Source organism: Nannobrachium achirus, assembly GCF_963921795.1.
Source record: "Nannobrachium achirus genome assembly, chromosome: 5".
Lineage (NCBI taxonomy): Eukaryota > Metazoa > Chordata > Actinopteri > Myctophiformes > Myctophidae > Nannobrachium > Nannobrachium achirus.
Window position 1 is genome coordinate 9,691,393 of NC_137814.1, and position 24,800 is coordinate 9,716,192.

The window sequence follows — 24,800 nt, forward strand, 5'->3', positions numbered from 1 at the left end:
TAATATGCAGGAGGCACCAGCTGGTTGGAAGCATTTAACTGGTAATAACACTCATCTTGGCTGGTAGTCAATCAGACTGAGATAGTGTATAAGTGTTCACAAATCAATAATCAATTAAAGTTTTTGTTAGTCCTGATGTATGTGCACTTGATACTTGGCACCAAAGTCATGTGAAAAGGCCCTGAGAGAGGTATGGATCAGGTATTAGCCTAGTGGACACACTTTAGGATCTATAGTCTGGACACACACAATACAGTTTCCTATTAAAGCCTGCTGCCCCAAGGCAGATTTCTGCCCCCACCGATTGCCAATGTTTTGAAATATATTTTGTAAAAAAAAAGTGCTTCTATTTTTTAGATCATTTAACTTACAGTATTATGTAAGCAAATACTATATACTGACTGTACATGTAAACACATTTTTGATAGAAAATCTTTTAAATTTACATGTATGGAAATATTAAAAGAACAAACAAAAAACCTACCAACACTCAACAAGTAAATATAAAATACACGCAAACTGAACGTTTATTTAACCACTTATGCCCTCTTTCAACAATAGTGGTCGTACAGTATAAGCACACATTGTGAGCTTATATAGTAGATCTGCTGTTGCTAACACTTTTAGAAAATATTTGCCATGCCCAATAGAGGGACGCCTGGTTGGAAGTGACATCACATCAGCTACATAATTGCAGAGACTGATGTCATTAAAAAAATATATATATATACAAATAAAGGCTGACATATCATCCAGACCGATATTTCAGTTGAGCTCTATTGCCTGGCTATAGCCCAACTTAAGGTTTCCCAAACTTTTCAGGCCGCAGTGCGAGGCATTGTGAGCTTGTAGATCATCTATTCTCACAATGTTTGCCTCCCTCTTACGTAACATTTGACAAATTGTAACTTTAGAAATGTGCACATACCCTGCATTCACCTATACTGTATGTTGTTTTATTTACTTTTGAGTGAGAAAACAATGTTGGACATTGAAATCAAACCAAACCCAACTTAATTGTATTTATTTACATTAGGCGAATCATCTGGGGGTCCCAACCGGCCGGCCCCCAGTTTGGTAACCACAGTGGTCCACTGCTAATAGCCAACAATGGTTTCTAAAAAACCAGCAGCAGGAATTCAAACAGCACACAAACTGGCTGAAAACAGCATGTTCGGCTTCTTCTGTCATCAACGCATATAAGCCAGCAGCAATGAAAACATGAAAAGACCCAGAGTATTTTCCTCAATAAAACACCAACTTAATTCACAAAATGGGTGTGTGTGTAAAGCCCTTATTAGCTCCTGCACCTGGTATAGCCAGAGCAATGAGCCGTTACCACAGAAGTTAGACTTATGTTAGACACAAGCTTGCAGGCTGTTGCCAGGGTTAATGCGCTGACACCGTACTGCCGACGTGACTGTCTTACCAGCGAGTAGGAAAGAAAAAAAAAAGTTTTTTTGTGTTGTTCGTGGAATGTCATTGTTTAACACTTGAATGTTTAACACTTGAATGACTTGAATGAGTTATGGATGAAGATGGAATGGTAGAACACTACTCCAGCATCTCAGCATTTTATCTTTGTGAGCAGACAGTGTGTGTGACAGTGAACAGAGAGGTTGGAAATGAGGGAGGGGGGGGGGGGGGGGGGGCATGCAGTAAAGCTTTGGTTTTCAAAGGGTCCAGGCTCCAGGGGGTCCCCAGCAGTTAACATAGCATCACAATAATTATTTTTTACTACTTATCCATTTATATGTTTGCTGTTCAAAAATAGCTGATCTCTTCGTGCCACGCTGTGCTATTCCTGAGCATTTTAGAAAAATCTTGAAAGTGTTTGGAACATTTTGAGTGATTTAATTTTTTTTCTGCGTCATAATAAAGATACATTTGGGGGTCCTGATCTTGACCCGAAAAGGTTTGAGAAACACTGCAGTAAAAGGTGTTGGGTGTAGGGCTGTCACTATCATGACATTAAAGTGGATTATATTGGTCGCCCGCTGGCCTACTGGTCCAGGCGCATACCACATAGGCATTGCCACATTGGCATTGATGCCTGGCGGCGTCGCCAGTTTGATTCCCGATCCGGACGACCTTTGCCGCATGTCACTCCCCATCTCTCCCCCTATTTCCTGTCAGACTACTGTCCTATCAAATAAAGGCATAATAGGGACTTGTTTTGTGTGGCCTGCTTGGTATGTGGGTCCACACTCTTGTCGGTCACTGTGACCATGTCTTTGTGTAATAAGGCTGAGAGTGCTCCTGGCAAAAGCATTTCATTGTATCTTTACTTGTATGGATATGTGTGACAATAAATCTGAACCTGAACCTGATAAAAGCCCAAAAACAAATCTTAAAAAAAAAAAAAAAAAGGATCTGCTATTGCCACATTTTTTTATTTTAATGTTTGAAAATATATGAACATTTTTCAACATGGACACAATTATGACGATCATGCAAAAATAATTGTGATTGTCTCAAATAATTAGCGATTAGGTGATTATTATGTAATAATTGTGACAGGCCAACGCGGGTGGGATTTGAACCCTGGGTCAGCTGCAGGAAAGATCTGTGGCCTTTATTTATGTGGTATGCAGGGTGGGTGAGCGCTCTCACCGGATGAGTCACCAGGATCAGGCCCCAAATAGAACAGAGGCCTTGTGGACTGTGAATTTCCCAGACAAAAGCAATGCCCTGCAGTGTGACGAAGGTAAAGCTGCAAACCTCTTTTAAAGGAGTCATCCAGACCAAAACACATACAGGGTTAAATCTGTCTTTTATCATACCCCTTTATACCTGCTTTAGTCGATTTCTTTCATAGCTGCCCCTGTTGCTAGATTTTGGCTGCCCCTGTTGCTAGATTTTGCAGGCCCTCTCATAACTAACAGAGTAGATAGACTTTATACTAGTGCGGTTATTTCTTCAGCTTCAAAGTTAGTATTTTTTTACTGGATTGTGTTTACACAACGTCCGGAGACCAACCAAACCGCTGTTTTGACCTCACAGGCACCCTTACTTGTCAAACGGCTTCTGCTCTGCACCAGAGCAGGGAGAGGAGAGGCTAGAAAGGGAGGGGAGGGAGGGGTCGGTTTGACAAGTAAGGGTGCCTGTGAGGTAAAAACAGCGGTGTGGTTGGTCTCAGGACGTTGTGTAAACACAATCCAATAAAAAAATACCAACTTTGAAGCTGAAGAAATAACCGCACTAGTATAAAGTCTATCTACTCTGTTAGTTATGAGAGGGCCTGCAAAATCTAGCAACAGGGGCAGCTGAAATCTAGCAACAGGGGCAGCTATGAATAAAATGGACTAAAGCAGGTATAAAGGGGTATGATAAAAGGCAGATTTAACCCTACATGTGTTTTGGTCTGGATGACTCCTTTAATGATATACAAACATGCTTGAAAAGGTGTTTGAGGGTTCTGTAGCATGGTGTGCGAAGTCTAATTCCAAAGTCCAAACTAAAGGTCTTTGCACACTGCTGCGTTTTTCGGGCCGAATATCGGAGTGAATTTCGGAGTGCGTGAATAAAAAAATCAACCTCACGTTATGTCAATCCCGTTTGCACACTGCCGCCCGTTTCGTATTTATTTTCGGACCAGGGTTGATTTTTCCCGATTTTCGCAGCTGTCGCACTGAGTCCCTTGCTCTCTCTTTCCTCTCTCTCTCCCTGGCTTTTGGATTTTGGATTTCCAAAACGCAACGAAAACACGCAGTGCAGTGTGCAACCACCTTAAGGCCATGGTAAAACGGGAGAGTGTTTTCTGCTGGTGTTTCAGTCCGAGTGTATCAAAGGGTGCGTTTGGAAATGCGCACCAGGTGTGTGCTCAGTGTAGTGAGTGCCTAAACCCAACCCTAACCCTAACATCAGTAAAACTATGCCTAAAACTAACCCTAACCCTAACCCTAACCAGAACCGGTGCGCATTTCCGAACGCACCCTTTGATACACTCGGACTGAAACACCAGCAGAAAACACTCTCCCATGGTAAAACACCTGTATGCCAATGCCCCATGCACGCAACATCTTAAAAAAATAAAATAAAAAAAACATCCTTGTGACAATAAACATCTTGAATCTTGAATCTTGAATCAACAAGCACCAGGCTTTCAATGTGACCTGAATGTGACATTTCACATTCCCAAACCATGTTACTTTGTTTAATATAAAGCTGTGGCAACAAAAGTATATTTAGCATATTCCCTGTTTTCACAACTCATATTAGAAAGGAGAGATGTGTGACATCACTCTTTTCCAAGACTTTTTGGGCTTACAGTATATAGCTGAACAAGTTACACTAAAGCTATTGTTCCATGAAATGCTTGTTAATCTTTTTTTTTTTTATATGATATGTGATTTATGATGGATTATCCCACTGGGAGAACTAGAGCAGACCACAGCAAAATCTGGAGTGTTAACTTCACTGTGAGAGTGTTAAAATTGATGTGTAAGGGTCCATTCTTACACACTCTAGTTAAATGAACACTCAGGTGTGCGCGGTCGATATGCTTAATGTTCTGTTTCTTCCTCGTTATTAACATGACATATGGGCCCAGTCGGAGATCATCGGAGCACGTTAGGTTAGATCAGTGGTTCTCAACCTGTGGGTTGGGACCCCCAGGGGGGGTCCCCAAATTATTTTGGGGGGTCCCCAGATGATTAACTTAATGTGCAACATTGTTTTCCTCACTCAACAGTAAACAAACCTATATAATGTTTAAGTGTATACATTTCTAAAGTGACAATTTAAAGGGGTATTTCACTTTCAAAAAAACTTTTGGTAATTTTATCATCTAATCAGGCTTTTATGAATACCCTGAACAGTTTTTAATTAGCTTGATTGAATATTTAGATATTTGATGTAAATGTTACCAGGCCCTCGAGGCCCAGGGCCTCTCCCCACACACACCCATTGTAACTTCAAACTTCATTTTAACCACGATAGATTCATTAAAAACACACATTATTTTTTCTGGTGACTCATACTACCCTCCTAATATGTGAGCAGGCCGTGTTTTTTCGATAAAATTTTTCATTTATTTCATTTTTTCCATTTTTCCAAATAATTATTAAAAATAAATGAAAAAAGTTATCGAAAAAACACGGCCTGCTCACGTATTAAGAAGGTAAAATGAGTCTCCAGAAAAAAATAATGGGTGTTTTTAATGAATTTATCATGGTTAAAACGGAGTTTGAAGTTACAATGGGTTTGTATGTGGAGAGAAGCCCTACCACTGCTCCCTGATGAAAGTGGAATATCCCTTTAAGGACTTTTTAATAAATTGGCCAAATTGTCAAATATTAAGAGGCTAAAATTGTGAAAATAGCCGATCTACATGCTCACAACGCCTCGCCACGCCACCTCGATCTGCTATTTTCACAATGGAACCGTGTTATACAAAATGTAATGCCTCAACTCTTAGTGCCCTTCAGGGCGGGGGGGTCCCCACTCCCCAGTTCAAATAAGATTATTTTGGGGGTCACGGCCTGAAAAGGTTGAGAACCACTGGGTTTGATGAAGGTTTGACTAGGCCAAATGTTGTGATTTTGTAATGGAGAGATTTGTTTTTTGAATCGAGTGAATGACGAGCCTCTTTAGCCCTTTTCTATTTGAAGACAGCACCTCCGCTCATCTAACAAACCTTGGTAACCTCATCATTATTAATGTGATAAATCTCTGGTAATTAATTCTTTCTCATCACAGTACTGCCGGACATTTGTCAAAATTATGCTGTAATCATGACGTTTTTACTACACGTGGCTCTGCATGATTCCAGCCATCTAGGGTCTGTGTCTGTCTGTCTGTGTGTTTGTCCAGAGCTAATCTTGCAAACCTTTGACACGGTGCACAATCTTCTCTGCACACTGTGGCCACAGACGTACCTCCACAAATTGTAAATGTTTTTTTGTACATTACACGTTTTATACTATATTTAACGTCAATGGGGCTCAGACTAGGCTGAAATGAGTGAAACCTTGCCCAAATGTGGAGTCATACATCATCGTACAGTATGTCACAGGCTGGCCACATTCGAGATCCACACTGGGGCCACGGCGTTCGCATGTGGATCCTGAGATCAACATGATTAGATTTGTTTTCTTTTTTAAAGAGGAGAGCGGGCAGGTCAATCTAATGGATTGCATTTTTATAGCACTTTTCCAAGTGCTCAAAGCGCTTTACAATGAATGGTCCATTCATTCATACATTGGGGGGTGAAGCGGCGAACAGTCGACGCCAGCGTCCTCACTTCCCACATTCACACACCAATGGTGGCAAGCTAACACCGACCGACTCATTGGAGGCATTGTGGGGTTCAAGGGCACTTCGACATGTAGACAGGAGGAGACGGAATTCGAACCGCCAACTCACGATCATTGGACGACCTGCTCGACCTCCTGAGCCACAGCCACCCTAGCTATGATTGTCTTTATTCAGAAATACAGCGTGAGGAAAGCTGAGAAAACGTATAAGGCAGTGGTTCTCAAAGTGTATTTCAGGGACTCCCTAGGTTCCTTTATGGGGGTCTAAATTGACCCTTACAAGTCTGTAACTTTGATAGCGTACAAATGTTAAGGGGAGACCTTTGTACGCTATCAAAGTTAAGGGGAGACCTTCAAATTTCAAAGTTTGAGAACCACCGGTATAAGGGACGGAGAAAGAGGCTGGTGGGCTTCAATCCAAGGCCAGCAGGGTTACATGTTGGTTCAGAAACAATACTGTTGTTATAGTATTATTTCACCACAGGCAATAACGATCCTGTCAAGTTTTGGCATTCACTGTTAATTAATCCAGCCAGCCCAGAAAAAGCTGATACGTTGGCCGGCAAAACACCAAGGTTAGAAGGATGTCAGGATGTTGTGACTAGTGATTAGTGAGAGCTGACTCTGGGCTGCAGGAATGCTAATGACCTACGCTACATCATTCAATGTTAACCTTATCTAATCTCTCTAGCATTCATGGATGAACTTACCCACTTCATTATGCTAGACTAGTACTAACCTCGCCTCAGTTCGATTTATATTGTGCAGAACTCATAATGTAATACAGTAATATTTAAACCTGATGTTCCAATTTGGGGCATTTCATGAATGTATATAAGAGTAAAAAATCAACAGGCTCACAGCACTTCGCGATTCGATGCATTGTGAGGTTTTAGATCGTCTATTTTTGCTAATAATAGCACAACAAAGTTTATAGAGCTTAAGGGGTCAGACTATTTAATTGTATGTTCATTTTGATCATTTATTCTTGTATTTTTGTAATAATTGCACACAATCCCAGTGCCAGCATTTTCCCTTGTATGCATGCTGGCCTGCTCAATGACCAAAGCCAACTGGCTGCTGTTGTTAAGAAAAACTGTTACTAGTTTGATCGCTGACTGTTTAATGTGTGTGTGTGTGTTTGTTTCTGCAGCGTGTGCGTTCAGGTTCAATGGCCTGTCCTTGGTCTACCTCATCTATCTCCTGCTTATCCCACTGTTTGCAGAGCCCACAAGCACAACAATGAAGGGTAAGGCCTGAGGGCACAAAATACATACTTTTACTCCAGTAGAATACATGCCTCTGTCTACATAATGCAAAAAGATAGATAGACAGACAGACAGACAGACAGACAGACAGACAGACAGACAGACAGACAGACAGACAGACAGACAGATAGACACTCAATATACTTTTCTGTACATAGGGTAGAGAATCGTCATAGTGTACCAAACAGTTTCTATAGCTATTCACTAGTAAAGACCACACCATCAAACAGAGAACCAGTTTAGTTGCATTTATTGAACATAGTGATGTGGAAACATTGTGACATGAAATGCATTGGGAGAGAGAGCAGCGCCTTGGTGACTGAAGGCTGCGCCTTAGGAGGCGGACGGATGGTGAAGTGAATGATGGAATGGGGACTGAAATGGTAGTAGAGGTGAATACTGGAGTGAATAGTGGAATGAAATGAATAATGGAATAGGTGAATATTGGATTGGATTATGGAAGGTGCGGGAGTGAATGCTGGGGTGGATGATAAGTGACTGGCTTGGTTAACGGGGGGAGAAAGTGTAAGTGATGGAGGGGTTTAACGGGGACGACGGGGACGGACGTTGGGTGGGAGGTGTAATAGGATGGAGGCCGTGCAGGGGATGGAGATGGATGACAGACGGGGTGGCAGGTAAGGGTGGGGACGGTGGGAGCCACGACGGCGGCGTCGGTGTGGCGTGGGAGGGCGTGATGTGGGAGGAGGGTAAGGGAACCGGAGGGACATCAGTGCCGGTATGTGGCGGGGCGTAGGGGGGCGGCAGGGAATGGAGCGGGGGGGGAGTGGGGTGCCTGGCGCACGGACCCTGGCGGGTCTGGGAGGGCGGTGCTGCACAGAGCGGGGAGGGGGGGGAGGTAGGGTGCTTGGGACATGAGCCCTGGGTTGTATGAGAGGGGGGGGAGGCAGGGAGCTCGGGACATGAGCTCTGGGTTGTATGAGAGGGGGGGGAGGCAGGGAGCTCGGGGCATGAGCCCTGGGTTGTGTGGCTCTGGGGCTCTGGCCCTCGATCGCTCTGGGGCTCTGGCCCTCGATCGGCTGGGCCTGAACCAAGACCCCCGCCTGAGCTGGGTTTCCCCTCTGGTACTGGTATCTGGAGGAAAAGCAAAGGAAAGTTAGTTACTGTGGATGGGGAGGAGAAAGGGGTGGAGGCGGGATGCGAGAACTGAGCATGAAATGCTGCTGGCACGGCCAGGTTTAAATACAGCGCTTGATTGGCTTGGTAGGAGGAGATAAGGGAGGAGTTGTTATCAGTGGGATTTGAGGCAGGTGAGGTAGGGAGGAGAAGGTAGGTTAGATTAGAAGTGATGGAGAAGGGAGGAGATGGTTATCCTGTGTGGTCTGTTCTCCTGAACCTCCGTTGTTCCAACAACATTTCACTAGTAAAGACCACACCATCAAACAGAGAACCAGTTTAGTTGCATTTATTGAACATAGTGATGTGGAAACATTGTGACATGAAATGCATTGGGAGAGAGAGCAGCGCCTTGGTGACTGAAGGCTGCGCCTTAGGAGGCGGACAGATGGTGAAGTGAATGATGGAATGGGGACTGAAATGGTAGTAGAGGTGAATACTGGAGTGAATAGTGGAATGAAATGAATAATGGAATAGGTGAATATTGGATTGGATTATGGAAGGTGCGGGAGTGAATGCTGGGGTGGATGATAAGTGACTGGCTTGGTTAACGGGGGGAGAAAGTGTAAGTGATGGAGGGGTTTAACGGGGACGACGGGGACGGACGTTGGGTGGGAGGTGTAATAGGATGGAGGCCGTGCAGGGGATGGAGATGGATGACAGACGGGGTGGCAGGTAAGGGTGGGGACGGTGGGAGCCACGACGGCGGCGTCGGTGTGGCGTGGGAGGGCGTGATGTGGGAGGAGGGTAAGGGAACCGGAGGGACATCAGTGCCGGTATGTGGCGGGGCGTAGGGGGGCGGCAGGGAATGGAGCGGGGGGGGAGTGGGGTGCCTGGCGCACGGACCCTGGCGGGTCTGGGAGGGCGGTGCTGCACAGAGCGGGGAGGGGGGGGAGGTAGGGTGCTTGGGACATGAGCCCTGGGTTGTATGAGAGGGGGGGGAGGCAGGGAGCTCGGGACATGAGCTCTGGGTTGTATGAGAGGGGGGGGAGGCAGGGAGCTCGGGGCATGAGCCCTGGGTTGTGTGGCTCTGGGGCTCTGGCCCTCGATCGCTCTGGGGCTCTGGCCCTCGATCGGCTGGGCCTGAACCAAGACCCCAAAAAGAGCCGTGGTTAACGGATGAGCGCAGCGTGGGCTTGGCGGAGGTCGTGGGCGTTGGAGTGGATGTACGTGTGGTAAGCGGACGACGACCAGCGACCGAGAATCTGTATGATGTGCTCGGGGATACCTTGCCGGGACGCTGAGGACGCCGCACCTATACGGAACGAGTGGCCGGAAAAGTGCTCGGCTGCGTAGCCGGCCTTGGCTAGGATTTGGCGAAGGTGGCGATGGAACCAGGACCGGGTGATCACGGTGCCGGTTTCGGAAATGAATAGTGGGTCGGAAGGTGAAGCGTTTTGGGACCGGCGGGTGTGAAGGTGGCGCACGAGAGGCTCGTAGGGACTGAGTGGTGAATTTAGCTTGAAAAGGTAAATGGGAGTCGATGCTCCGAATTGGTCTGTTTTACTGTGCCTGAGCGTGTAGATCAGGGTAGAATGGTCTAGGATTGTGAGGTCGGCGAGGCAAGGGTGGCGAGCCGGATCGAATCTGGTATTGGGAGCGGTGAACTCAGAGCACCTGAGGAACCCGTAAAAGGCCAGGAGGAAGACCGATTCGAGTGTGGAGTCGGTGGACGGATTGGCATGGCCGGAACGGAGTACCGTGATACAATCGGCGAGAATTGGTGAGGTGAGGGGTTGGCGGCTAGGAGGATGGCGTGGCTCGTACCGTCTAATGCCTTTAAGAAGCAGAGAGACGTGGGGATGTGAATGGAAGGGGTGAGGAGCGCCGGTGAATAGTTTTGTTACGAAGTTAATACCGGCGAGGTAGGCACGGATGGTGGACCAGGGCATAGACCGGGAAGTGTGACAGTGGCTGATGTAGGAGGCGAGGGTGGCTAGGTCTAGGGACGGGAAAGGTAGTGCATAGGTGGAGTGGAATAATTGGAAATTTTTCCAGGCGGTCCAGTAGGAGGACAGGGTGGACGGGGCGAGTGACAGGAGAATGGTTTGTTGGGCGTGGAGTATGAGGTGACGGAGAGGGTGGTCTATGGGAAGGTCATGTGAGAAAACGGAGGTGCCGGAATGGGGTGGATGTCCGCGTCTGGAACCAGTAGCCTGAATTTCTGGAAGAGAAAACGAGAAAGTGAGTCAGCTATGGCATTGAGGTGACCGGGAATATGGGCAGCACGGATAATGAAATTGTGAGTGACCGTGAGCCAGGTGAGCCGTCTGAGGAGGGACATGATGGGGAGTGAGGAGGAACGGCCTTTGTTAATAATATCTACGGTGGCTTGGCTGTCTGAGTGGATGAGAACGGAGCGGCTGGTCCATTCTGAACCCCAAAGGGAAGCCGCTACGACGATGGGATAGAGCTCGTACATAGCGGAGGAATGGTGGGGGTCGCACTGGGAATCTAGCATCTCCTTTGGCCATTCGTCCGCGAACCAGCGCCCACGGTAATAACCTCCGTAGCCTACAGAGGGTGCGGCATCAGTGAATAACTGGAGGTCCTCTGGTGAGGAGTGAAAGTTATCGTAGAAAAAACTAATGCCGTTCCAGTTTTGGAGGAGGACTCGCCAGAGCCTGAGCTCCATTCTGCACTCTTGTGAGAGTGAGACCTGGTGGTGGAGGGATGGGACGGAGGAGGCTAGTGAGAGGAGGTGGGAGATGAACGAACGGCCTTGGGGAATAATGCGGGTTGCGAAATTGAGGTGGCCTAGGAGTTGGAGTAGTTGCTGTTTTGTGCAGGAGGTGGTGTCTGAGAAGTTTGCCACGATTAGGGTGATTCTGTCCAATTTTTCCTGGGGAAGGGAGGCCTGAAAGGCGAGAGTGTCTAGTTTAATTCCTAGGAATTCAACGCTAGTGGCAGGGCCTTCTGTCTTGTCTTCGGCGAGGGGAACACCGAGAGCTGTGAAGGCTGCTTTCAGACAAGACAGACTGTGTGCGGGGGGGGATGATGGGGGGTCAATAGTGAGGAAGTCGTCTAGCAGGTGGACGAGGGAGGGGATGCGGTAGTTGTTTAATAAAATCCAGCATAACAGTTCTGACAGGTTATCGAACAGCTTGGGGCTGCTTTTGCATCCGAAAGTTAGGCGGACTGCAAAATAGTATTGGCCTTTCCAGCAGACTCCGAACCAGCGCCAGGAGTCTGGATGGAGGGGGAGGACCTTGAAGGCCGAGGTGATGTCGGCTTTGGCCAGCCAGGCACCGCGGCCGGCTAGGCGAATGAGGGATATGGCGTGGGCCACTGTAGAATAATGGAGGGAATAGTCGGAGCTGGGGATGAGACTGTTAATGCTAGGATTTGTGGAACCGTGGGGGGAAGACAGGTCTATGATGAGGCGTTTTTTGCCGGAGTATTTGCGGGTGGCTATTCCGACGGGGCTGATGCGGAATTTGGTGAAGGGGGGAGAGGGAAATGGGCCTATCATGAAACCTTGCTGGACTTCCTTGGTGATTAGGGTATCGACGGTGTCTGGGTCTGTCAGGGCGGATTGGAGGTTATTGCAGGTGAGATTTGTGTCTGGGGGTGTGACAAGGCCCGGGGAGAAGCCGTGGTTGAGGCCGTCTAGGAAAAATCGGACAAAATCGGGGTCTGGGTGTGAAGTTAGCTCTGAAGCTAGGGCTGGGATGTTGATAGGGGTGGCTAGGTGCTTTACTAGTCAACTGCTTGAGGGTTTGGTGGGGTTGTGGGGGCATGCGACACGGGAGTGGGCTCCGGAGCAAAAAGAGCATACGTGCAACAATTTACAAGCGGACGAGTTACAGCCCTTGTCATTGAAATTATTGCACAGCATCTTTTGCCCGACAAATAGGATGGGGCGGCCTCGACGATCCCTATCCTGGGAGGAGGCTGGGAGTGTGGTGGGGCGTTGGGATGCAGGCTTAGCTTGGCGGGCCATGAGCTGTGGGAGTTGTGTATGGGTTTGGGGTACCTGATAGGAAGAAGGCCGGGTGAAAGTGGTGGAGGTTGAGGGGCGGGAGGTGGCGAGGACGCAGGCTGAGGTGGGGTGGGCCGGGCAACTGCACAGGTCGCAAGCGACGGCGGTTCTGCCGGCAAAGAGCCGGCAGTACAGCTCGGAGTCCAGTGCCCCCCAGTGGGTCAGCTGGTTCGACTGCTGGAGTCGGGCTGCCGCCGTCGCTGCGAACTGCCTGTGATAGTGATAGAAAAGGGGCCCGGAGAAACGGATAGCTAGGTCCATGATTATTTGCAAATAATCATCCAGCTCCTGCCTGCGGTAGGGGAAAACGGAACAAATGACATTCCGGTAGAGGGAAAAAGCCAGGACGAATTCTGTGGGGGAGAGAATAGTGGGGTTAGTGGCTGAGTTGAGATCGCGGAGGGTGATGGACACCCCTCCGCAATCTACGGTCCTGGCCTGGTGGGAGAAAGCAGAGGGTTTGATTAAGGCCGCTAGGTCCACGTCCGTACCCTGGAGAATCTGGATGCGGAGTGCGTTCGACACCGGCATCGGGTTGGCGGAGATGGCCGACGGAGGTACGGGAGCGGGCAGGGCTGTGGAGAGGGAAAAAGCAAATTGAGGTATGGGTGTGTGGACGTGGGCCTGGGCTACTGGTAGGTAGTTCAGGGGGACAGTTTGTAGCTGTGGGTTGAAGTGAGTGGCCTGGTTGGCCGTGGCAAGGGAGTGAAGAATGGATGGTAGGGTCTGGGTTTGGGGAAAAGTGGGCTGATTAGCTGTGGGGGGGGGGGGGGGGCAGTTAAAGCCTGTTGAAAGGGAGTAGGCTGGTTAAACATGGTGGGGGGAGGGGGAACAGTTTGGGCCTGGGTGTGGGAAAAAATGAGCTGATTAGCTGTGGGGGGGGGGGGGGGGCAGTTAAAGCCTGTTGGAAGCGAGTAGGCTGATTGAACATGGTGGGGGGAGGGGGAACAGTTTGGGCCTGGGTGTGGGAAAAAGTGAGCTGATTAGCTGTGGGGGGGGGGGGCAGTTAAAGCCTGTTGGAAGCGAGTAGGCTGATTGAACATGGTGGGGGGAGGGGGAACAGTTTGGGCCTGGGTGTGGGAAAAAGTGAGCTGATTAGCTGTGGAGGGAGGGAGGACAGATTGGCTTTGGGAAAAAGTGAGCTGATTAGCTGTGGAGGGAGGGAGGACAGATTGGCTTTGGGTCGTTAGACCCGTGGCCTGATTGCGGGGGGGAGGGGGGGGTGTTTGTGTGTGGCCGAGAATAATGGAAGATTGGACGGGGGTTTGGGTTTGTACAGTCCCCTGTGCATACAAGTTAAGTAAGTGCAGCAGTGGGTTGGGATACGTGGATGGGGAAGAGTGAACAGTGGTTGCAGGGACATTAGTAGTGACAACGGGGGAAGTGGCGGGGGAAGCGACGTGGTGTGTTTTACGAGGAGCTTTCCTGGGGGGTGGGCGGGACGGGGATTCCCCGGGGATTCCCTCTGACACGCCTGTCGGTCCCGCGTCATCAACGTGCGACGGACCGGGCATGGAGGGATCTCGCATAGCATTACAGTAAAGATCAAACAGAGTGGCTTTAACTGCAGCACGGGGAAAAGTTACATTTAGACTAATCAGGGCGTTCTGTAAGCCACGTATGGTCCAATCTTTAATGGCAAAGGAGGGAGTGACTGACCTGGCTGATAGCACGGAGGTGACAGAACGGCTCCTGGTGTACGCGCCGGTGGCGGAGGCAGCGGAGGGGCGGTGAGTAGAACGCGCCGGTGATAAGTGATGGCTCCGTGCGGGAGTGAGGGAAGGTGGCGGCGTAGTGGTGGTGGAAGTGGAGGTTCTGGTGGCCGCGGTGGTGGTGATGGCGGTGGCGGTGGCTCGCTGCCTGTTCAGGACCAGTCTGAGGTCCGCGGTCGGCGGGATCTCGTCCTCAGACGCGAGCAGGTCCATAGGTTCGTCGTTTTCCATGGCGATGGTTTTTATAGATGTCGATTAAGACAAACTTTGTCGAAGACAAAAAGGGTTTTAGTACGAGGTACTAGATGCGTGTGTTTCGCAGCAATGCGAGAACTGAGCATGAAATGCTGCTGGCACGGCCAGGTTTAAATACAGCGCTTGATTGGCTTGGTAGGAGGAGATAAGGGAGGAGTTGTTATCAGTGGGATTTGAGGCAGGTGAGGTAGGGAGGAGAAGGTAGGTTAGATTAGAAGTGATGGAGAAGGGAGGAGATGGTTATCCTGTGTGGTCTGTTCTCCTGAACCTCCGTTGTTCCAACAACATGAAGTGCGACTCCACACTTGAATTTAGCAAAGGCGGTTCTATAATCCCTTGATAGGATTCAGTATTCATGTATGGCTCTTTTTCAAAAGCACTCTTTACCTTTTTATTACCTTCTAGTTTATTAACTGAAACCATTTGTGTTCATATCTTTCTGGCAGTGCAATAAACTATTTAAATCGTTACCTGAATAGACTGTCTGTGCGGGCAAGGTGGGGAAAAAGGTTCTCACAGTGCAGTCTACGTGTAATTTTGTAACTTTAGTCAGCTGGGAAGCCCACAGAAACACATGTTTACAGCAAAAATACAGAACCACTGATACTGGCACTCATGATGTCACTGATCACATGACCCCACAATCAATTCTTCGGTTCGAGGACAACTCTAAAGGCCCTTTTCCACCGGCAGCGATAACGATGACGATAGCCATAAAATATCACAGCGATAATTATGCCTTCACATTGATGTCCGATAAAGTTATCGGACATCAATGTGAAGAGGCGCCAATTAACAGACGCTCGCGCAGAGCACACCTCCAGCTGTTTGTCAGACCCAGTTGAGAGACCCAGTTCCATATGACTGTGATCTTAACCACATCGTTGTTGATCCTAACGATGTAGTTGTCGGCTATCGTTGTCTTTATCGGTGTTGGGTGGATGCTGCCGATCCACTTCAATTGAAAACCCACTTTTTTAAATCGTTATCGTCATCGTTATCGCTGCCGGTGGAAAAGAGCCTTTAGGTATATTAATGACATAGTTCAAAGTCGAAAATGAGTGGTATTCCCTTTAAAACCCTAGCATCCCTATTCAGGGGAGAACATCCTGCAAAAATAACAGCTTTATAAGCATTGTGAGCTTGAATATCTGCTATTTGTGGCAATTGAAAACAGGAGGAGGCCTAGTGTAGAGCCCTTGGGAATCCAGTCAACTAATTATAGTGTTTTAAGTATTTTATCTAATCCTTATCCTTATCTAATCCCCGCAGCCATCTTCAGAAAAAAAAATATATATATAAATCACGGCTCGTCCGGGGAAGGTTTTTGAAAGGTGACCGTCCTCTTTTAACGGGTGATAAATGGGGGATTGTGGTTTTGAATAGGGCTTGACGAGAGCTTTCGCTGTGTCGGCATGCATCTCACTTCGCCCGCACCACAGCACACTAAACAGGACACCTCCCAGACCGCTCATAATGTAGGGCTTCAGCAGGAGACCACATGCAGTGTTTAATAATACATAAAGCCATATCGGTGGGGAGGAGGGACGTCCAGGGCCATGGGCTGGATGTCTGTCTGCTCGTCTCTCACCAGCTGAAATAACAGTCAGGATGTGAAGGATGGGAGAGAGAGAGGAGAGGAGAGGAGAGAGAAAGTGGACCACTTATGTACTCATCAATAGTTAAAGAGAGAAAGCCTGGAGTAAAGCACAGCTGTCATTGATAGCTGTTGACTACAACAGCGGCTCTCAACCTGTGGGTCAGGGCCGTTGAGGCCTTTAAAGTGCAGGTGCCATGATTTTCCCCTCTATAAAACATGATTGCGACCGTCAGGGAGCAGTTTACTATGAAAACCTCCACCGGCCGTCCGTCCGTCCGTCCGTCCGTCCGTCCGTCCGTCACGTTTTGTGACCATCAACAAACGTCACACCTTTGTTGATGTTTAAATCGAAGAGTCTTGGTCAAATACTTCTGTTGGTTTCTGCACTGATCATTTATACAATTCAGCTGTGTTTGCTCGTGTCATCATGATGAGGTCATAAATCAGCCATGCCCAAATATAGATTTTACGGGTTTACATGCTTACTCAGTTATTCGTTATGTGAAAGTCCTATGACGTCTATGATATCTGACATCATCATACATACATTCCCTTTTATGCCCATAAATGGAGATCCCCTCTGTAGAACCAGCCACTGACATCACTGTAATGTCAGGGGAACCAAATCCCTTTTATGCCCATATATGGAGATCCCTGTGATGCCAGGGGAACCAAATCCCTTTTATGCCCATATATGGAGATATGGAGATCCCCGTGTTGCCAGGGTAACCAAATCCATTTTATGCCCATATATGGAGATCCCTGTGATGCCAGGGGAACCAAATCCCTTTTACGCCCATATATGGAGATCCCTTATGTCATCAATATTAAGCCCATATCTGTGAATATCTTTGGGTACCAGATGTCTCCATATATGGTTAAATGGTCCGATATACATCACTGGCCAGAAGACCAAGAAATGGTGCAACCTCGCCCTTTGCTTTTCTCCCTTAGGCATCTTACTGGTAGGTAGTTTAATGAGGAATGCAGTATGGTGGTAGGTAGGTAGTTATGGCCTTTGATGTAAGATTTTCACTTTCTAGGATAACTATATTTGCTATTCCCAGATGATGCCCTTTTAGGGTACCCCTCATGCCCATATATGGAGATCCCCAGGCTTTACTAATTAACATAAGTTTTATGCCCATATATGGAGATCATTGTCCCAATGTCATCAGATATATGGGCATAAATGGACACAGGCAAACTAGATGGGCTGTATGGATATCCAGATGTGTGATGTAAGTGTTTTATTCCAAATGTGGCACCCCACAGACATATTTCCAGAAACAAAATCCCTTTCATGCCCATATATGGAGATTTCTGATGTCATCAATCCCAGGCCCTGTAAAAAACATGGTTGCTATGGTAAACAGTTGGTTGCTAGGGTAAACAGTTGGTTGCTAGGGTAAGAAAACATGGTTGCTATGGTAAACAATTGGTTGCTAGGGTAAACAGTTGGTTGCTAGGGTAAAAAAAACATGGTTGCTGTGGTAAAAAGTTGGTTGCTAGGGTAAACAGTTGGTTGCTAAGGTAAAAAACATGGTTGCTATGGTAAACAGTTGGTTAGTAGGGTAAACCTTCAATGATTTATTTTTGACATCTTGTTACTAATCTGTCGGTAGATAATGCCGGTCTTATATAAGGGTAATTTGTGTACGGTGTGATGTCATACTGATGTCAGCAGTGTGACAGGAGATAAGCGACCAACGGTCGCTTATCTCCCGATTAGGGAGTCTTACTGGTTATCTACTATTATGATTATACTAGGAGGAAGAATCTTTCCAAAAAAGTGTACAGAAAGAGTTAAAATGATGTTTTTATGTGGCCACACCCACCAGTTCATTGGTATGCGTGGTTGTCATTGTGGGTGGTGACCCAGCTGAAGTTAGCCACACCCATGTGTGTTGGGTGAATGGTAATTAGGGGAGGGGTTGATTCTATGATTGCGACCGTCAGGGAGCAGTTTACTATGAAAACCTCCACTGGCCGTCCGTCCGTCCGTCCGTCCGTCCGTCACACGTCACACGTCACACCTTTGCCCTGCTCATATCTCCGCATCAGTATGACATCACACCACATGTGTACACAAACCTTTGTGTACATTGCTGTGGCAACAGTCTGTTGTTGCTGGTCTGTTAGTGTACGTTAGCAACCACCTTAGCAACCATGGTTTTACCCTAGCAACCAACTGTTTACCCTAGCAACCAACTGTTTACCATAGCAACCATGTTTTTTTTACCCTAGCAACCAACTGTTTACCATAGCAACCAGATACGCAGAGCAGGGATCTCCATATATGGGCATAAACAGGTGACATCACACTGATGTCAGATACTCAGAGCAGGGATTTCTCCATAATATATGGGCATAAAAGGGATTCGGTTAGGGATCTCCATATATGGGCATAAAAGGGATTCTGTTAGGGATCTCCATATATGGGCATACAAGGGATTCTGTTAGGGATCTCCATATATGGGCATAAAAGGGATTCTGTTAGGGATCTCCATATAAGGGATTCTGTTAGGGATCTCCATATATGGGCATAAAAGGGATTCTGTTAGGGATCTCCATATATGGGCATAAAAGGGATTCTGTTAGCTGTTAGTGATCTCCATATATGGGCATAAAAGGGATGCTGTTAGGGATCTCCATATATGGGCATAAAAGGGATTCTGTTAGGGATCTCCATATATGGGCATGAAAGGGATTCTGTTAGGGATCTCCATATATGGGCATAAAAGGGATTGTATCCCAGATGATGCCCTGTTAGGAGATCCACAATAACAGAATCCATATATGGTCCTACCGACAGCTGCTATAAGCCAACCCTGGCGATAAGGTCTGAGTCGAAGAAATGCTTCTTTCCTGGCAAGAATTGCCCCTTTATACTGTAGGGCTCGTTTGTGTATTGTATGACATCACGCCACATCATCGGCTGAGGACTGTGTGATGTCATCATATCTCCATATATGGAGACATAAGTTGCTCATGCCCAAATATGGGCTGGTGAGGTCAGACTTAGTGTGATGCGTAGGTTATCTCCATATATGGAGATTCAACTTCAATGAGTAACCATGGCAAACTGTCAACTGCCCGTATGTCTTGATAATTGGTAAAACAAACTTTTGGCCTATTTGTGGAGATAAGCGACCAACGGTCGCTTATCTCCCGATTAGGGAGTCTTACTGGTGTAATAAGTATGGGTGTTTTTGGAACGGCACGTCTGACCCAGCAGGTGGCATCCTCCAGCTAAAAACCCAAATAAAAAGAGAATGCAAAATTTCTCATAACAACCACACCAGGGGGTCTAATGAAGTACTGTCAACCTCCTAGACACATGAAAACCAGAAAAAGTACAAAACTATGGCACCGCCTCTTTAAAATGCCTCAAAGAAAAGAAGAAAAAACACCATTACTGCGTCAAAAGTAATCAGCAAACTATACTATACTAATATACTAAATTGTCACTAAATTGAAAGATAACAGCAGAAAGAAATAGAAATATACAGATATACAAGCTCACAATGTTGCAAGGTGTTGTCCAGTGGTGGGGGGTCACCACTTCAAATGATTATTTTGGGGCGGTCGCGGGCTGAAACGGTTGAGATTACAATACTGTGGTTGTCGGACAGATTCTTGGAGGTTTTTTCAGTAGGCTGTATAATAATGATTTTGTTTAGAGAGCTATGTCCGCCCAAATTAAAAATAATAATATATATATTATTGATGAAAGACAGTTTCATACATCCTTATGATAAAGTATTCCTTTTTTATATCCCCGTCTTCCATACTCTACATACTGTATATCAAAGAAAATACACCAAACTAACAATATTCAAACAAGAACAAAGCGTTCGAAAATTAAATATTGGAAATATTGCCAAATTAAAAGTATGTACTGTAGTACTGCTGTAGTTTTTCCACACTGCAAGGAGCAAGGTTGATTTGACGTTTTGGATGGCCCACTTCAACATTTGAAATATTATTTGTAGATTTGAGATGATTTGACATTACATTGTGTAAATTAATTCTGTACTTCAATGGTTCTGTTTTCTCTGCTGTATTTTATACAGTATCTCCTGTCACATTGACATGGGATGGAATGATCTCTGTGCAGTCTGTATGAGTATAAACAGAAGTGATTTGCAGGAGGTTTGGACTAAGCCAGTGGTGAAATGTATTTGGGCTGAAGTGTTGCCGAAACGTATGTTGCCGAAACAAATTCCTATGTGTTTTACACAATGGTAAATAAAGGAATCTGAATCTGAATCTGAATCTGAAAGTGGGTAATGTATGTTTTAATAATCAAAATCTACAAAGTAACTAATTTAGTAATATGTTTTCAAATAATTGTAGTGGAGTAAAAGTAATAATTGCCTCTGAGATGTAGTGGAGTAGAAGTAAGAGTATTGAAGATTGGAAATACTTCAGTAAAGTAAAAAATACTTCACAATTTTACTTAGTACAATAGTACAGTACTTGAGTAGATGTACTTAGTAGATCGGCTGTTTTCACAATTTCTGAAAATCTTTCACAATTTTCTTCTATTTGACAATTTGGCCAATGTTTGATTTGCCATTTTAGAGGTAAAAAGTCCTTAAATTATCACTTTAGAAATGTGCATATACCCTCTATACACTTAAACTTTATGTTGGTTTATCTACCGTGAAATAAATGTTGCACAGGTTGAGAACCACTGCTTTACATCACTGAGACTTTACTTATGTTTATGTAACCTCTCCATGTCTTAAGGTTTGCATAGTGTGATGAGCGAGAACAGAAGAATACATGTAAAGTGCCACAGGCGTTGGTTAGTACTTGCTGTTTCCAGCTGGGGAAAGCTTGCCAGTATACCGGTATATACAGTACCATCTGGCTGTGTATTCATTTACTGTATTAACTGACATTCCTGGTGAGAATGGACTCATTTCAGTGCATTAGTTTGCAGTCTTAATAGGAGAAGCCATCTACAAGTATATGTGCAGAAAGGGATATTCCACTTATATATTAAAAACTTATATTAAAAATAATAATAATACATTTTGGTCATTTTATCGTCTACTCAGTCTGTGAACACACTGGACAGATTTTAATTTGCTTCATTCAATATTTAGATATTTAATACTCATTTTATCAGACACCCCCATCTAGGGCCCATTCCTATACAAACCCATTGTAACTTCAAACTCCATTTTAACCATTATAGATTCATCAAAAACACCCGTCTCATACTAATACGTGAGCTGGCCATGTTTTTTCGATAAAATGAATATTATATATCTAAATATTGAATGAAGCAAATTAAAATCTGTCCAGGGTGTTCACAAAAGACTGAGTAGACGCTAAAATGACCAAAAGCTTTTTTGAAAGTGGAATATCCCTTTAATGTGGCATTTACAATTTACAATGCAGGCGCTCTTAATCCAGAGCGATTTACAATAAGCAAGATAATAAATACATCAATACATCAATATCAATACATTTGACACTATGTTGACAGTTCCTGGGTTTGTAATAAATAGTTAAATAATAAGACAAAAAAAGTAACCTTCTTTTCCTTAAAAGTGAGATTTTATCGAGAGAACGAACCAATGATTGTGCAATCCATATTATCTGAATAAGCCTGCTCTTATATTTCGAACTGAGTCAGCTGAAAGTAAATTGACCTCAGTCATGATACTTGTTACACTTGTAGCCGCCCGCACACACCGACAGTCACAACCCTTAAACATACTAATCTGAACATGCAATATGCACCGACACGCTGAATAGCCTTTATTTATACCAATTAGAATTAGGAGAACCAATTAGGGTAGATCCTCTTGACTGATGTGCTGAACTGTGTTGATGGTCTGCTTCATTTTGGCTATTGAGTCTCCCGGGACCCAGCAGGGCTGTTAAATTGGTATTGTTAATTTAAGACAGATGTTGAGGATGAATAATTCATTAAGGGTCATTTCCTTTTAAAAGCCTCTGCAGTTCATTAAGCCTAAAGAATGCATCAGTGAAAGACTCCGGACGTAATTGGACAGGAACATCTTTTGCCATTATTGTTATTGTTTGTGAGTTACCGTCTAATATTGTAAAGACAATTAACCACTTAAGCTCTGTTCAAAAACAAACTCTAAAATAGCTGGGGCTATATTTTCGTTCATGCCTTACTCCTTATCCCTAAAGGTCTTTGATTTTTTTTTTTTTACTTTTTTGAAAAACGTTTTAAAATACTTCAAATTGCCATCTACATTGACATGTTGTGAGCTTGTAGTCTTAGATCAGCTATTTGAAGTATTTAAAAATGCTTTTCAAATTAGTAAAACAATATTTTCTCCTATAATGACGTTATGCCAAAATAGGGATGCCAGGGGTGAAAGTGTTTAATTTCCAGTGAACATGTCAAAAATGGAAACTCTCATAAACATTTAGAAGTCCATAAGCGATACAGAATTGCTATTGCCATTATCAACTAACTAGCAGAGGCCTAACAACAGCAGTTCGGTAAGGAGTAGTCATCGATTTTATATGAATTCATAAATCTCTTTGTTTTATGAAGTAATTTATTTTATCTCAAAATGAAGTAATTTAAATTCCAAGTTGCTAGGGTCCAGCGCTTTAAATTGCACTTGTGTTGGCAAGTCCAAGTGAGTTGGATATAAATGAGGATTGTTGGTTTGTTTGGGGAAAAGCAGTCACTGCTAAAAAATGATTTTGAACAATGAACTCTTTTGGCATGGTTTAAAAGCACTACAGGGACACAGCAGTTTGTGAGTGGATAAAGAAATAGCAGCAAATTCGTGTCATAACTGAGACAGATGGTGGCCAGACTGTAAAAGGAAAACAGGGGACGGATGCCAGTGCAGTCACATTGTCCAGGGCTTAAGGACCAATTTGGACACAAGTAGCTCTCTAGTCCTCATACCGAATCTTTACAAGCATTCTTCTCTTTCTTTGCAGCCGTCGAGGGAACTGCTGGGGGAAATTAGCTGAAATTGTTTTCACTTCAACATTTAATAAGCATGGCATGAGATGGTGTTGGGCATTTGATAAGGTTACAACACGGATAGCCCGCACTGCTCAGCGGTAGCGTCTCACCTTGGCCAGGATACGGTGCCATACCGCAGTAAAACTCTTTAAATGCTCCCCGCAAGGATGCATTAAATTTAACGAGGCTCCACCAGAACAGAACCGAAGCGGTGTGGTGGAGATGAACAGAACTGTGAGTGCTGATGATGCTCCGTGAAGAACAATTGAATGCCCAGTGGACCCCAAACCGCGCTAGCCTGTCACGGAGGCCACCAGGTAGCGCCTGCTAATTCCGTTTTGTTGAAAGGACGGACGCTGTCGGCGTAAAGGAAGCCAGTGTCACTTCCTTTTCTAAGCGGAGGCCCTTCCAAACGGCCCTTCTGTGCCCTGGGGATGAGAATGTTCATTTCCGCGCTACGAGGAGGTCGAAGAACCCTACTGTAGTGAATTATCACCATAACAACTCCTGAAATTATCCCAAATACCTTTAGGTGTGCTATAAACGGGCCATGTGTTCCGCAGCTGTCATGGTTCTTCAGTCAGGCTCTGGTCTCACAGACTCACACCCGTCTATGGATTAGGACTGAGGAGCGATCAGGGCAAGGAAGATGGTTGCATTCTTTACTCCCTAACAAAGGAGGAAGGAAACCAACTCAATTTAGGAATTCATGTTCAGATGTGTATATGCTTTTCCTGTGGTCAGGAGGAACCCTGTCTGATTGGCACTTGTGAACACTTTTCCAAAGCCAGCAGTCAGAAAAGCAAACCTTTGCGAGGTCAGAATAACATCAGTACAATGTTTATTATGGACCCATAGATTGTATGTTTGACTTTTAATAATGAGCTTTGTTTTACTGCCAGTACTTAACTACTACAGCTCCAGACTTGTGTTTCTGAATAGAGTCGTTAAGGCTGACAAATAGATTCAACATTCTTATTATTGGGGAGCACATGAAGAAATTCCTTAATTATGGTTATACATTTTGAAAGTTGATGAGTGCTTTCAAGAAGAAGTGAAAATGGAACTTGTTTTGGTGAATTGTCAAGTTGTCATAATCAAGTTGCAGTTACTCTCCAAAGAAAGCATTTTATCATATAATTGATTACAATAGTAAGTGAGTAAATGGGACTGTCTTTTTTTTTTTACTATTGAATATTTTATTTCTATTTTCATGACATGAAATCATAAAAAAATCACCAGAAGGATTGCTAAATATTTACTGGAAAACAATAATAAAATATGAACAAGTTCATTTGAACATACGTTGAGAGATAAATTGGTAATATTATTTTACTATGCTTTAGTGGTGGGAATTGTGAATTGATTGATTGATGTTTTTATTTACAAATCGTGCATATACCGGTACATGACCACATATGTGTATAGATCTGTCAAAAGGATAAACACAAAAAGCCTGATAGCTTATTTCCATTGTGGTCCTTTGAGTACAAATGTGTAAACCTGATTGCCATGTGTTTTTGGGGAGGGGGCGGGGAGTAGCAGAGACAAACAGAAAAATGGGAGGTTCTCCATGTAAGTGAGAAATGGTTGCCATGTTTTGAAATGTT

General features: G+C 45.1%; 1 protein-coding gene across 1 annotated transcript in view; it reads left to right on the forward strand.

The window, feature by feature from the left end:
- The window catches only part of piezo2b (piezo-type mechanosensitive ion channel component 2b), a 202,797-nt gene that overhangs the window by 24,654 nt on the left and 153,343 nt on the right, over positions 1 to 24,800 (forward strand). The window contains exon 2 of the mRNA XM_080726880.1: positions 7,411 to 7,506. Within this exon, the coding sequence (XP_080583006.1) occupies positions 7,411 to 7,506 (96 nt within the window). The remainder of the gene's footprint in view (positions 1 to 7,410; positions 7,507 to 24,800) is intronic.